Genomic DNA, 14215 nt, shown 5'->3' with positions numbered 1-14215 from the left:
ATTATAAATACTCATGCAGTTTTGATGAGAAAGAAAATGTAAAACCAAAGAGATAGTCCATCATAACCAATCACAACCTTATAGTGATTATTATTTAGGTTGTTTCCAATTTTCTTTTTTAAACAAAATGTACCCACATTTGAAGAACCTCATATTTGAATCTATGTGAGGTAAAAATGCCTGTTAATAAGCTCACAACTCAAAAACCTACAGAAATGTCTGAAAGAAAACTTTCCTTTAGTTAGTAGGGGGGTTTATGTGACTCAGAAAGATTATAACCTCTCAGGAGACAAAAATGTCTATTTCTCTTTGCATGTGTAAACCTAAGAGAGTTGCCATGTGTTCTCATGACTGCAACAAAATTAGAGATAGGAGTAAATAATCAATCACATTCTACTGAAATTATGCATTTTATTGTCTGTATTCCCTCTAGGTTTCAAGATGAACGAGGTCAGGAATCATGTCTGTTTTGCTCGTTTTATCTCCTACTATGTACAATGCCTGGCACTTAATATGTATTTGTTAAATCCATATCGAACAAATGAATGAGTGAATCCAGATTACTTTCAGCTCTAATGTCTTTATGATTTTCTATTTTATGGTTTTATTATATGAATCTATGGTTCTTTGGTGCAACAATTTTAAGCAAAATGTATTTTAAACATATACCAGTAGTATTCAATAGAACTTTTCACAATGATGGAAATGTTCTATACCTGCTCTGTTCAAGATGTGGTATTAGCAGTTTAAATGTGACTAGTGTGACTGAGAAACTGTATTTTTATTTTAATTTAATTTTACTTAATTGAAATTTAAATACCCACATGTTGCAAGTGGCTGCAGTACTGCATGGCACACAGACCATTCCTTAACTTTAGGGAACAATGTTTTACAACTGACTAGGGGTTCAGTGTTTGGAGATGCTTATGGAAAGGATCACATTTTACGATATGGACACATAGAACTCTTGTATTTTCTAGTAGTCCCTCCCTCAAAAAAAAATTATCAAGAGTAGATGGGGGGCTTCCCTGGTGGCGCAGTGGTTGAGAATCTGCCTGCCAATGCAGGGGACACAGGTTCGAGCCCTGGTCTGGGAGGATCCCACATGCCGCGGAGCGACTAGGCCTGTGAGCCACAATTGCTGAGCCTGCGCGTCTAGAGCCTGTGCTCCGCAACAAGAGAGGCCGCGATAGTGAGAGGCCCGCGCACCGCGATGAAGAGTGGCCCCCACTTGCCGCAACTAGAGAAAGCCCTCGCACAGAAACGAAGACCCAACACAGCCATAAATAAATAAATAAATAAATAAATAAATAAAATTTTTAAAAAAAGAGTATATGGGATTTGAGTCTGAGTTAAAATACAGAAAGATATATTATACAGCACATAGTTAACAGAGGAAGAAATATCTTGTATCAAGTTGCCTCCCAAGAACTTGTATCTGCCAATCAAAACTGAACCCAACTGTGTCTCCTCTGTGAAGTTTTCTTCTCTACTTCCGCTGGAGCTCCATAAAACTTGTCAATACCTCTAATACTGTATATGCCTCTACTATAGACTGTTTTCAAGGTACTAAAACGTCCTTAATGGAATGGACACTATATCTTATTTTCATGCAGAAGCTCACACCAGGCCTAATCCAGTACCTCACACGTGGTTGGTCTTTCATGAATGGTTACTTAGTGAAAAAGAATGAAATCCGGGGTCAAAAGATCTGAATTCTAGTTCTGTTTCTGCCATATACTTAGTGAATTTGGGTCTAACACTTAACTGGTTATTTCCAATTCTTAACCATTACAAATGTCAGTAAGATGAACACCTTTATAGAAACTTTATTAAGATCAATTTCTGGACGTGGAATTACTGAAGCAAAAGGAAGAACTCTAAGCCTTTTGATAAGTACTACCAAATATTACCCAGAAAGATGCTAACATTTATAATTCTACCTGCAGCACACATCTCCCAACTTCACTGCAACCTCAACAGCAATGACGTAGCACGTTATCCTTTTCATTCATTCATATACCTTTCTATGCCCTTTCCTCCCAAATGACTTTGCTATATTCTTTTCCAAATAGCTCCCCCACATTCATGAGCAAACACAGGATACTTTTACTGGGGGTGGGGGGTGGTGAAAAGGGAGTATTTGGGAGTGGCCTCCAGCAGTGCCTCTAATTCCCACACTAGAAAAAAGGAAAAGAGAAATCTATGATTCAAAACCACCTTGTCTCTTATTAGAACCTATACCAGAGAAGGTAAGAGCACAGATCTAGACTAAAGGAGTCAGACTGCCTTGGTTCAAATCCTGGCTCTATGGATTTTCAAACAAAATGTTTAACTGCTCAAAACACTCAAGTTTTGTCATCTGAAAACAGAGATTGAATAAATAGTCTTATACCTCATCAAAGAGATGATGTTCAGTGAGCAGTTCTAATGAAAAGCTTAGTAAGGGAAGAAAGTTAGAACAAAAACACTAAAAGAAGATTTTCATGGATTTTTCTCAGCCCTCACCATCAAGTCTCGGCCGTAATCACTTAGCAAGAGCTGTCCACTTGCTAGCAACCAACATCACAAAAAAGTCAAACCAGCAGTCACTTACCTGAATTCCTCCATTCTTTGTTTGTACACAGTTCAGAAAGCATGCTTTTTTGCTTAGATAAAACCAAAAGCAAAGAAATAGGCCGGCACACCTACCTGGCAGTTCTACCTGCTCTGTGAATATATGTGTTGGCATCCTCTGGACAATCAAACTGAAGAACCCAATTCACAGCTGGGAAATCTGTACAGAAGGAATATCAAGTTGAAAAACCAGTTCCAAGATCTTCCTGCTGCACTATTTTTATTTTATAATATTGCTTGCCAGGGCTTTCCATCACATCAAACTGATAGATATCATTTGTGGACACTATTAAAAATAAAATTAATTGCATGAACCGAGAGATAATAAACACTTCTCTTCTTTGACAAACTGAACTAAAATTAATGACAGTGTTTGAATGTGAAGATCATTTTGTATCTGACAGAGGAGACAGACTGCTTTGTGTCACACAAATAATGAAATATCCTGATAGTTAATAACCTAAAAGAACCACTTCTCATGAGCTCCCAGTGAACTATGAAACTGGTTTATAAATTTTAATGAAAATTTACTTTTCCTGCTATTTCCATCTCCATTCAAATTAATGATGTCTTTTTAAATCCCTCTCCCCATTTCCTAGCAATAATTACTTCATATTTATTTCTGGCTGCAAAAGTTTCCATTCATTCCCCAGAGATCCTGGTCTCAACAACTTAAGAGAACTACCTTTAGTCATTTACAGATTTTGCCATAAGGATTTCAGATCAATGTCTATCACAGAGAAAAAAGCTAAGGGAGGGAGGGAGGGAGGAAGGAAGGGAAAAGAAAAAGAGAAAGAAAAAGAAAAAGAGAAAGATTTGGGAAGATAATGATACTTATGGATACCTATGAGCATAAAAACTACGACCAAGTTATACAAGCTATTCAAAAGGGTTGAATCTATTTAAATGGGCGTAACCCAAGAAAAACAGAAAAAAGATATTTAGAACAATTCTCTCCCTTGGGACTTGAAGTAACCAGGTACCTCAGAAGGCAAGGATATATTTCAGGGTTGTAAAAAGGAAGATAGGTTGAAAGTAGCACTAAGATCCTCAGGTCCCCTCCTGGATCCTATACGCTGGGGCTCCTGAAGAAAAGTGAAAAGTCTTATTCTCGAGAAAGGCTTCAAGCCAAGACACCGGAGAGAGTGGAAAAAAGAGGCACCAGAGCCAGAGTGAAAACAGGGGTACTGAGTGTAAGTCTGAATGCTGACTGGGAGCCCTCTATGTCCACTTCCTTGCTAGGCTTCTAGAGAGCCAGCAGCAAGCTTAATCCTTCTTCTGCTCAAGAGGTTGAAGTATTCTTATCTGGAGAGACTGAATGTTCAAAAAGAATACACTTTGACATCTTGGTCCTCCACAAGACGACCAACTCCGTCTAAATCCCCTCGCAATGAAGGCCGTTAGTCAACAAGCCTCATCCACGTACAAGTCACTTCAAATAAGCTTTTTGATGCCTCACTGTTAAATATAATAAAAGACAGTCAATTGCAGACAATCGGGAAAAGTCTCAAAAATGAAGACAGATAAAAGAGTAAAAATGAAACTCAACAGAAACAGAAACAATGTGAAGAGAACTTTAACCTAATATCTTCAGAGAGCTAAAACGCTGCATCCATCAAATAAGAGTAAGAGGCTATAAAAAAGGAACTCTTGGTACTTCATTAAAATTTTAATCAGAAAAGTTGAAATATAAAATCAAGAAATCCCCCAGAAATAACAAGAAAAAGACAATGAAATGGCAACAGAAGAAACAGGAAAACTAGAGGATTGATCAAAGACGTCAAATACTCTTCCAGAAAGAGAAAATAAGGGGGGAATGGGAAAATGTTATAAAAAAGGTATGAGAGGGCTTCCCTGGTGGCGCAGTGGTTGGGAGTCTGCCTGCCAATGCAGGGTTCGAGCCCTGGTCTGGGAGGATCCCACGTGCCACGGAGCGACTGGGCCCGTGAGCCACAGCTGCTGAGCCTGCGCGTCTGGAGCCTATGCTCCACAACGGGAGAGGCCGCGATAGTGAGAGGCCCGCGCACCGCGATGAGGAGTGGCTCCCGCTTGCCACGACTGGGGAGAGCCCTCGCACAGAAACGAAGACCCAACACAGCCAAAAATAAATATAAATAAATAAATAAAATTTAAAAAAAAAAAAAAAGGTATGAGAAAGGAAACAAGCTAAGTACACAAATTCCCCATTAGTAAGCAGTAATTACATACTCAAAACAAATACTGAATATTTATTTAACCAAATCACCAAAGAAGCAATTCAGAAGTATTATTTCCTGCAACTGAAAGACACGAGTCCCTATTGTGTGCTGCTCAATACGGAAGGTATTCAAGTTTAAAATTTAATAGTATTAATAACTCAGTCTTTCCTCATTGCACTGGACACATTTTAAGTGGTCAATTGTCACGTGTAGCTAGTAGCTATAGTATTAGACAGTGCAGACATAGAACATTTCAGTGATCAAAGAAAATTCTATTGAACAGTGCTGGTCTAGATTGAAAAAATATACTGAATGCCTATACAACAAATGGGACCTCACACTAAGGCACATTATCATAAAATTTCAGGCCTCCACAGATAAACAGAAAATACTAAGAACAGCCAGAAAAAGAAAAGGGGGCTACAAAAAACAGAATCAGAAAGGCAAAGGTCTTTTCAACATAACACTGACTACTGTAAGACAATGGAGCACTACTTGCAAAGTTCTAAGAGAAAATTATTTCAACCTAGATTTCTATTCTCAATACAACTATCATTCAAGAATAGGACATTATCAGATATGCAACAATTCAAAAAATGTACCTCCCATGCACTCTTACTTAGGAAGCTATTAAAGAATGAGCTTTAGTTTAAAAAACAATAATAATAATAAATCAAGAAAGAGGAAGGGGACTTCCCTGGTAGCGCAGTGGTTAAGAATCCGCCTGCCAATGCAAGGGACAAGGGTTCAATCCCTGGTCTGAGAATATCCCACATGCTGCGGAGCAACTAAGCCCGTGCGCCGCAACTACTGAGCCTGCGCTCTAGAGCCCGCGAGCCACAGCTACTGAAGCCTGTGCGCCTAGAGCCTGTGCTCCGCAACAAGAGATGCCACCACAGTGAGAAGCCCGTGCACTGCAACGAAGAGTAGCCCCCATTCGCCGCAACTAGAGAAAGCCCACGCGCAGCAATGAAGACCCAAATGAAAAGTCTCACGATGACAAACGTGCATCAGGTTTATGGAGCAACCAGTCCAGATTAGAGCTGAAGACTTTTTTTTTTTTTTTTTTTTTAAACATCTTTATTGAAGTATAATTGCTTTACAATGGTGTGCTAGCTTCTGCTTTACAACAAAGTGAATCAGTTACACATATACATATGTTGCCATATCTCTTCCCTCTTGCATCTCCCTCCCTCCCACCCTCCCTATCCCACCTCTCTAGGTGGTCACAAAGCACCGAGCTGATCTCCCTATGCTATGCGGCTGCTTCCCACTAGTTATCTATTTTACATTAGATATCTATATACATGGTAGTGTATATATGTCCATGACACTCTCTCACCCTGTCACATCTCACCCCTCCCCCTCCCCATATCCTCAAGTCCATTCTCTAGTAGGTCTGTGTCTTTATTCCCATCTTGCCACTAGGTTCTTCATGACCTCTTTTTTTTTTTTTTTTTTTCCCTTAGATTCCATATATATGTGTTAGCATACTGTATTTGTTTTTCTCTTTCTGACTTACTTCACTCTGTATGACAGACTCTAACTCCATCCACCTCATTACAAACACCTCCATTTCATTTCTTTTTATGGCTGAGTAATATTCCATTGTATATATGTGCCACATCTTCTTTATCCATTCATCCGATGATGGACACCTAGGTTGCTTCCATGTCCTGGCTATTGTAAACAGAGCTGCAATGAATATTTTGGTACATGACTCTTTCTGAATTATGGTTTTCTCAGGGTATATGCCCAGTAGTGGGATTGCTGGGTCGTATAGTAGTTCTATTTTTAGTTTTTTAAGGAACCTCCATACTGTTCTCCATAGTGGCTGTATCAATTTACATTCCCACCAACAGTGCAAGAGTGTTCCCTTTTCTCCACACCCTCTCCAGCATTTATTGTTTCTAGATTTTTTGATGATGGCCATTCTGACCGGTGTGAGATGATACCTCATTGTAGTTTTGATTTGCATTTCTCTAATGATTAATGATGTTGAGCATTCTTTCATGTGTCTGTTGGCAATCTGTATCTCTTCTTTGGAGAAATGTCTATTTAGGTCTTCTGCCCATTTTTGGATTGGGTTGTTTGTTTTTTTGTTATTGAGCTGCATGAGCTGCTTGTAAATCTTGGAGATTAATCCTTTGTCCGTTGCTTCATTTGCAAATATTTTCTCCCATTCTGAGGGTTGTCTTTTGGTCTTGTTTATGGTTTCCTTTGCTGTGCAAAAGCTTTTAAGTTTCATTAGGTCCCATTTGTTTATTTGTGTTTTTATTTCCATTTCTCTAGGACCTGGGTCAAAAAGGATCTTGCTGTGACTTATGTCATACAGTGTTCTGCCTATGTTTTCCTCTAAGAGTTTGATAGTGTCTGGCCTTACACTTAGGTCTTTAATCCATTTTGAGTTTATTTTTGTGTATGGTGTTAGGGATTGTTCTAATTTCATACTTTTACATGTAGCTGTCCAGTTTTCCCAGCACCACTTATTGAAGAGGCTGTCTTTTCTCCACTGTATATGCTTGCCTCCTTTATCAAAGATAAGGTGACCATATGTGCGTGGGCTTATCTCTGGGCTTTCTATCCTGTTCCATTGATCTATATTTCTGTTTTTGTGCCAGTACCAAACTGTCTTGATTACTGTAGCTTTGTAATATAGTCTGAAGTCAGGGAGCCTGATTCCTCCAGCTCCATTTTTCGTTCTCAAGATTGCTTTGGCTATTCGGGGTCTTTTGTGTTTCCATACAAATTGTGAAATTTTTTGTTCTAGTTCTGTGAAAAATGCCAGTGGTAGTTTGATAGGGATTGCATTGAATCTGTAGATTGCTTTGGGTAGCAGAGTCATTTTCACAATGTTGATTCTTCCAATCCAAGAACATGGTATATCTCTCCATCTATTTGTATCATCTTTAATTTCTTTCATCAGTGTCCTATAATTTTCTGCATACAGGTCTTTTGTCTCCTTAGGTAGGTTTATTCCTAGGTATTTTATTCTTTTTGTTGCAATGGTAAATGGGAGTGTTTTCTTAATTTCACTTTCAGATTTTTCATCATTAGTATACAGGAATGCAAGAGATTTCTGTGCATTAATTTTGTATCCTGCTACTTTACCAAATTCATTGATTAGCTCTAGTAGTTTTCTGGTAGCATCTTTTGGATTCTCTATGTATAGTATCATGTCATCTGCAAACAGTGACAGCTTTACTTCTTCTTTTCCGATTTGGATTCCTTTTATTTCTTTTTCTTCTCTGATTGCTGTGGCTAACACTTCCAAAACTATGTTGAATAATAGTGGTGAGAGTGGGCAACCTTGTCTTGTTCCTGATCTTAGTGGAAATGGTTTCAGTTTTTCACCATTGAGGACAATGTTGGCTGTGGGTTTGTCATATACGGCCTTTATTATGTTGAGGAAAGTTCCCTCTATGCCTACTTTCTGCAGGACTTTTATCATAAATGGGTGTTGAATTTTGTCGAAAGCTTTCTCTGCATCTATTGAGATGATCATATGGTTTTTCTCCTTCAATTTGTTAATATGATGTATCACGTTGATTGATTTGCATATATTGAAGAATCCTTGCATTCCTGGAATAAACCCCACTTGATCATGGTGTATGATCCTTTTAATGTGCTGTTGGATTCTGTTTGCTAGTATTTTGTTGAGGATTTTTGCATCTATGTTCATCAGTGATATTGGCCTGTAGTTTTCTTTCTTTGTGACATCTTTGCCTGGTTTTGGTGAGCTGAAGACTTTTAAAAGCCTGCAACAAGGAGATCCCAAGGGAAAAAGAAACAGACTGTGTTTGAACTGTTAGGAAACTAGGCATGTGACATCTGCTGGAACATCTGAGGAAAGTTAGAACAGGAAACACAAAACTAATTTTAACTCAATCATTAACTTGATATAAGAAATGTACTTAGAAATATGAAGCTAAATACCAAAAGAAATAAAGGCTTCTGGAGAGTGAGGAGGGGTAGAGTAGGTCTTGCTATGTCTCATAACCCATTTTTACCCATATCGCATATTATTCACTAAGAAATAAAACTGAGAAAAATTAAGAATAAAGTTTAAAAAAGATACTGGTGTACTCTAAAGAAATTCCTGGACATACTATGAGATACGCTACATAAATACACTGGAACTTTATACATTGACATGGAAAGCCTTGGAAAGCAAGTCATAGACTGGTACGTATAATATTATTTTATACACTTCATAAACACATAATACTATATACTGCTCATGAATACATTCATATAAGCTTTTTAAAATAAACTAGAAGAGAGATTCTTGACATTTTTTGTGCCATAGTTAAAACCTATGAACCCCTTTTCAGAATATTTTTTAAATGCATAAAGTAAAACATAGGATTATAAGAGAAAACAATTATAATGAAATAAACATTTTTATTGAATTTTTTATATAGCAATATATATGCTTATTTACTAACATTAAATAACACAACCTAGCTGTATATCTAATAACTACCATAATATCAAAATAGTACTAAGTGTAAACAACATTCCAAGATATCTACAGAAAATGTAATGTAAAATGAAAATATCTATGATTTTCAATTGATGACACAGTTACAGGTACTACCACAACAGTTCGCTGCTTACATTTATAATTGAAGGAAATGCTAAATCTCAATTAAAGGTTAGTGAATATATGTAATTTTTTCCCCGTCTAAGTTCACAGACACCCTGAATTCTATCACAGACAAGAAGTGAAGAGCCTTCAATTAAAAGGTTACCTACCAACTATATGACAGTAAATATGTCTAGGGAAAGGAGGAGAGGGAAAATAGTGAGACTGGGAAAGGGTACAAAAAGGATTTCAACTACATCTACTAAATATTTGGTTTCTTTAACAAACTGCAAGGAAAATATGACAAAATAGTAATACCTGTTCATTGTGATATATCAATATACAAAATACACGTTATATATGCAATATAATTAATTGCTTATTTTGACCTAAACTATTTTAGGTTCAAAAATCAGGAGGGGAAGGGTGGAATCAGAGTGTAATATAAGTAGATACAAACATAACTAAAATGTTTCAAAACAGTACATTCAAAACAGTGATGAGGGGCAGGGGGTGGGGGAGGGTAGTTGGAATGAGTTATTGTGGACCTGAGAAAATAGCCTAGAGAGCTTTAAAAATATGCATACTTGACTACTGCTGCCAGTCACGTGGGAATGAACTTTATGATGGCTGAGATATGCTTTAAAATACTCCCAGAGGTACAGAAGACGGGAGCTAAGCAGGTGGTCATGAGAAAGATAACTGCTCAAACTGGGTAATATGTGTATGAGGGTACTTTAGACTCAATCTCTGTGTATGTTTAAAATTTACCGTAATAATTAATGCAATAAAATTAGGTGTTTGAAGAATTCAAATTACCACTTATTTATCCTTATCTTTTGTTCTTGCCTCTAAACTAGTTATCCTCTGTAATTACTTCCATACCCCATCCCACCCCCACAAAGCCATCAGTTGTATAATATTATAATGGCTTTTTAAAAGTTTAAACACATTAAATGTAATGATTTTAAAATAAAAATTAGGATGGTTGGAGAAAAGATGGACTTCACTGATTTTTCTTGTTAAGTAAGTTATAGTATTTGTCAAAGTTTCCAATTTTCAAAGAAACAATTTTTTTTCACATCTTTAAATTTTTAATTCTCCTTTGATCCTGTAGGCTCCTCGGATTCTATGATGTATGAAACAATAAGAGCACAAAAGATGAAGATATTATAAAAATTTTCACTGACATATCCTTAGTGTTAGTCATCCCAGTTATCAATTTACTTAATTTTCTTTTATAAAATAAGAAAGCCCAATTATTTGAGTCAAACTATTTGAATTACCGGAATACACCCATTTATAAGCCCATGACCACAGAATATTTTCTCAAAAGAAGTTTTCTTACCCAGCCCCCTGGCTGCAAGATCAGTAGCGAAGAGTACTGCAGCTTTCTTGCGAACAAATTCATTATAGACTTCCATTCTTCTCATCTGCTGCTGTCGACCATGCAGGGCAAGGATAGAAATGCCAGGACGTAGCCGGCAGAATACTCGGTACAGATACTGAACCTAGGCATTTACAGAAAAATAATTTTGGTAGTACTTCTGGGTAGCAGCAGGAAGTAAGCTTGTAAGATGAACAGAAAAATGCACTACAGAGCACAGGTTCATCAATTAAAGTACAGAGCACAGAAAGGGAAATGTAGTCTAGAGCTGTGGTCTTCAAACAAAGCTGTGGTCTTTGAACATTTTTGCTCACATTATTTCCTAAAAGAATTTTGAAAAAAAATGCCCTCCTTACATTTTTAAGTTAGTATCTGACATTCTTCCAAATTTAAGTGGTTGCAAAGAATGTAATTTCTGGTATATTCAAATATATTTTAAAATAAATACTTACCTCTTATAAATGTATCCAATTGATTCTAAATAGCACAGCAATATGATATCCACCACCAGTTATTTTTAAATATATAAAAATAATGGGGAAGGCTATGCATGTGTGGGGCAGGACCCCTCAATTTTGCTGCAAACCTAAGACTGCTCTAAAACAAAGTCTTTAAAAAAGGAAGATTACTAACAAAATGTGAGGAACCTCTTCCTTAACAGAAAAATTTTACATCATTTCTTTTCTCCCTTGAATTCATATTTCTATTTCCTGACCTCACAGAATTTTACCTTGTTTTATGCTCGAAAGTCTCTTATTGATCACTTTATCACCATTTGTGATTTTCTACAACAAAACTATGTATATGTAAGTTTTAATTTTAATTTCCTGTAGCCGTAAAGCTGCATTAAAAGTTCTCAGACTCAGCTACTATTACAATTATTAGTAGAGAACTGGCCGAAACAAAAAAATGTTAAAATTTGATTAAAAAAACTGTTAAACATAAAAAATAAAATTCTATTATAAATATCTCTCTTAATATATGAGATAGAGCTGTTGCTTTAGTTTTATTTTTCTTTAGTTTACGTACTTATAAATGAATACCACTGGTTGCTAGACCGAGGCAGAGTACAGCATCATTTTATTCCTATTTCTCTAACACAGGTGTTAAGAAAATCTCTTCATGAAAATATAGAAAATGGACTGGAAGGGACCTTAACTTTTTGAAGTCCTATAAAATATGTCAAAAACATGATGATAGATTACAAATAATTTTATCTATCAGCTAATAACTCCATTAAGTCTTCCTTCGGATTTTGTTGAAAGTAAAGAATGGGAAACCACCTAAATTGCAAAATGACTTGTTACTCCAAAATTAAAGTTATTCACTTTCTCAAACAATATTCTAGTGCTAGGAAGGTTCTCTGATCCTGAGACAATGCACCAGTAAGACTAGGGATAGAGGGACTCCTGCCTTTCCTTTGTAAAGTTTTTAAAAGGGCTACCATGAAAGCGGAGATGAGAAAGGAGAGCCCACAGACCAGACCACAGATGTACTCTCAGGCAACCCAATCGCAGAAAAGTATATATGGAAATTGAAGAACTATTAAAATGGAAGATCAACCAAGAGGCTAAGAGAAAGTTAAGCATGGTTTAAACTGCACTGTAGCATGATGGGTGGGGAGAAGTGGTAAAACTAATGAGAACTGTCAACAGATTGAATATGAGTTGAAGACAAGCAAGAATTAAGGATTCGGTCATTTAATGAGATGGGGAAGAGTTAGAGGAAGCAGAACTTAGGGATAGAAAATCTTAAAACTGCTTTTCCTATGTTAAATTTAAGATGCCCTCTAGACACCCAACTGGAAATATCTAGTAGTCAAGTGGATAAACAAGTCCAGGGCTCAGAAAAGAAGTCAGGGCTTAGGATGTAGATTTGGCAGTTGTTAGAATACAGATGGCATTTAAAGCCATGGAAGTAAAGAGGTATAGAAAGAGTATAGCTCGAGAAAGGGCAGAGTATACTTCGCCCACTGTGAAGAGGAAAAGCAGAGTATTACGGAGTAAAAACTTTAAACATTAACTCTTAAAATTATTTCCTGGTACACAGATACGAAAAACATCCTTTCTTTAGAAGATACAAAATTCTAAAAATCTAAAAGAAGTCCTAAAAAATCTGAAGTCATTCTTTACATGGAAAAATAATGAGGTTCTGTGCTTTCCCCAAAAAACAGACCACTACCTATCTTCCCCATAAGCTGGAGGAAAACTCACTGCATATTTATCATGCTAAGCTATTGCAAAAGTTATAAATCTAGAATCAACCTACTATATACCAACAACTATATGTCATCAGGAAATCTGAAATATAGTAGAAGAAAAGCGACACACAAAATCAACCACAGTTTCTTCTCTTTAAGGGAAAAGACCAAGTTTTCTTATACATCACTAAATCCCTTACTTATAAGCATATGACTAGTGTTTAAGAAATGCTGATCAACTAAATAAAGATATAAACAAAACACTATAGAATGATAGAGGAAGGTGCAGTTCATTGTCACAAGGGGGTTGGGGAGTGTCAGAAAAGGACTTTCAGGTATAACATTTGAGCTTAGTCTTAAAGGATATTAAATATTTCTCCAGAATTAGGATAGAGGGATGCAGGGAGACCAGCATGAACAAAGATACGGAGGCATGGAAATAAATGGCATATTCAGTTCGGTATTCACGGAGGGTAAGGTAGACATGAGGTTATAAAGACCTCTAGTTAGTCTAGCCATTCAATTGTTGGTTCTACCAGTATGTATTGAGGACTACTGTGTTCTCAGTATTGTGCTAGGTGCTAACAATACTGAAGTAAAAACGGACAGTTTCTGCCCTTCCTTACTGAGCTTACAGTCTCATCCATGGGTTCCTTTAAAAATGAAGAGGCAAGATTTTCATTATCTACAAATCCCTCCACATTTAGCACTGTATCTATTAAAATAGACAAATAGCATTTTCTAACAGAAATTTGATATTTTAAAAGGGACAATTCAACACGAATAACTTAAGAAAAATAAACACTAGGTACCTCTTTACAACTGGAGAAAAATATAATACTTTTCTTCTTCAGGTGGCTTCTCAAAAAGGAATACAGCACACTTATTTTTTGCGGCAGCTCACAGACTATGTAGTTCTGTTCCAAAGTGGCAGGGGTGCTTATGGAAATAAGAGGGAAAATGTTAAAAATATGCCGTGTTGGTAACTTTGAAATCCAGACCAAAAAACAAAACAAATGTTAACAGTGGCATGCCTCTCAAGCAAATTTTTCAGACACACACATACACACACACACATACATACATACCCCCCAAAACAACCTCTCTACTGTCCCTTAGGAAATGAATACAGCACATGACCAAAATACATACAAAATCCCTTATAGATTATATATCAAAAATATACATGCAAACAGGGGTCACCTCTGCAAGGGTAGGGTCAAGGA

General features: G+C 36.7%; 1 protein-coding gene across 1 annotated transcript in view; it reads right to left on the bottom strand.

Annotated features, from left to right (window-relative positions):
* The window catches only part of DDX10 (DEAD-box helicase 10), a 269882-nt gene that overhangs the window by 238302 nt on the left and 17365 nt on the right, over positions 1-14215 (bottom strand). The window contains exons 7-9 of the mRNA XM_061203899.1: positions 13802-13928; positions 10751-10913; positions 2692-2776 (exon numbers count right to left, since the gene is read on the bottom strand). Coding sequence (XP_061059882.1) covers positions 2692-2776; positions 10751-10913; positions 13802-13928 — 375 coding nt within the window. The remainder of the gene's footprint in view (positions 1-2691; positions 2777-10750; positions 10914-13801; positions 13929-14215) is intronic.

Source organism: Eubalaena glacialis, chromosome 10 (assembly GCF_028564815.1).
Source record: "Eubalaena glacialis isolate mEubGla1 chromosome 10, mEubGla1.1.hap2.+ XY, whole genome shotgun sequence".
NCBI lineage: Eukaryota > Metazoa > Chordata > Mammalia > Artiodactyla > Balaenidae > Eubalaena > Eubalaena glacialis.
The sequence above is the reverse complement of the archived record's forward strand: the minus strand, read 5'-3'. Positions and strand labels throughout refer to the sequence as shown.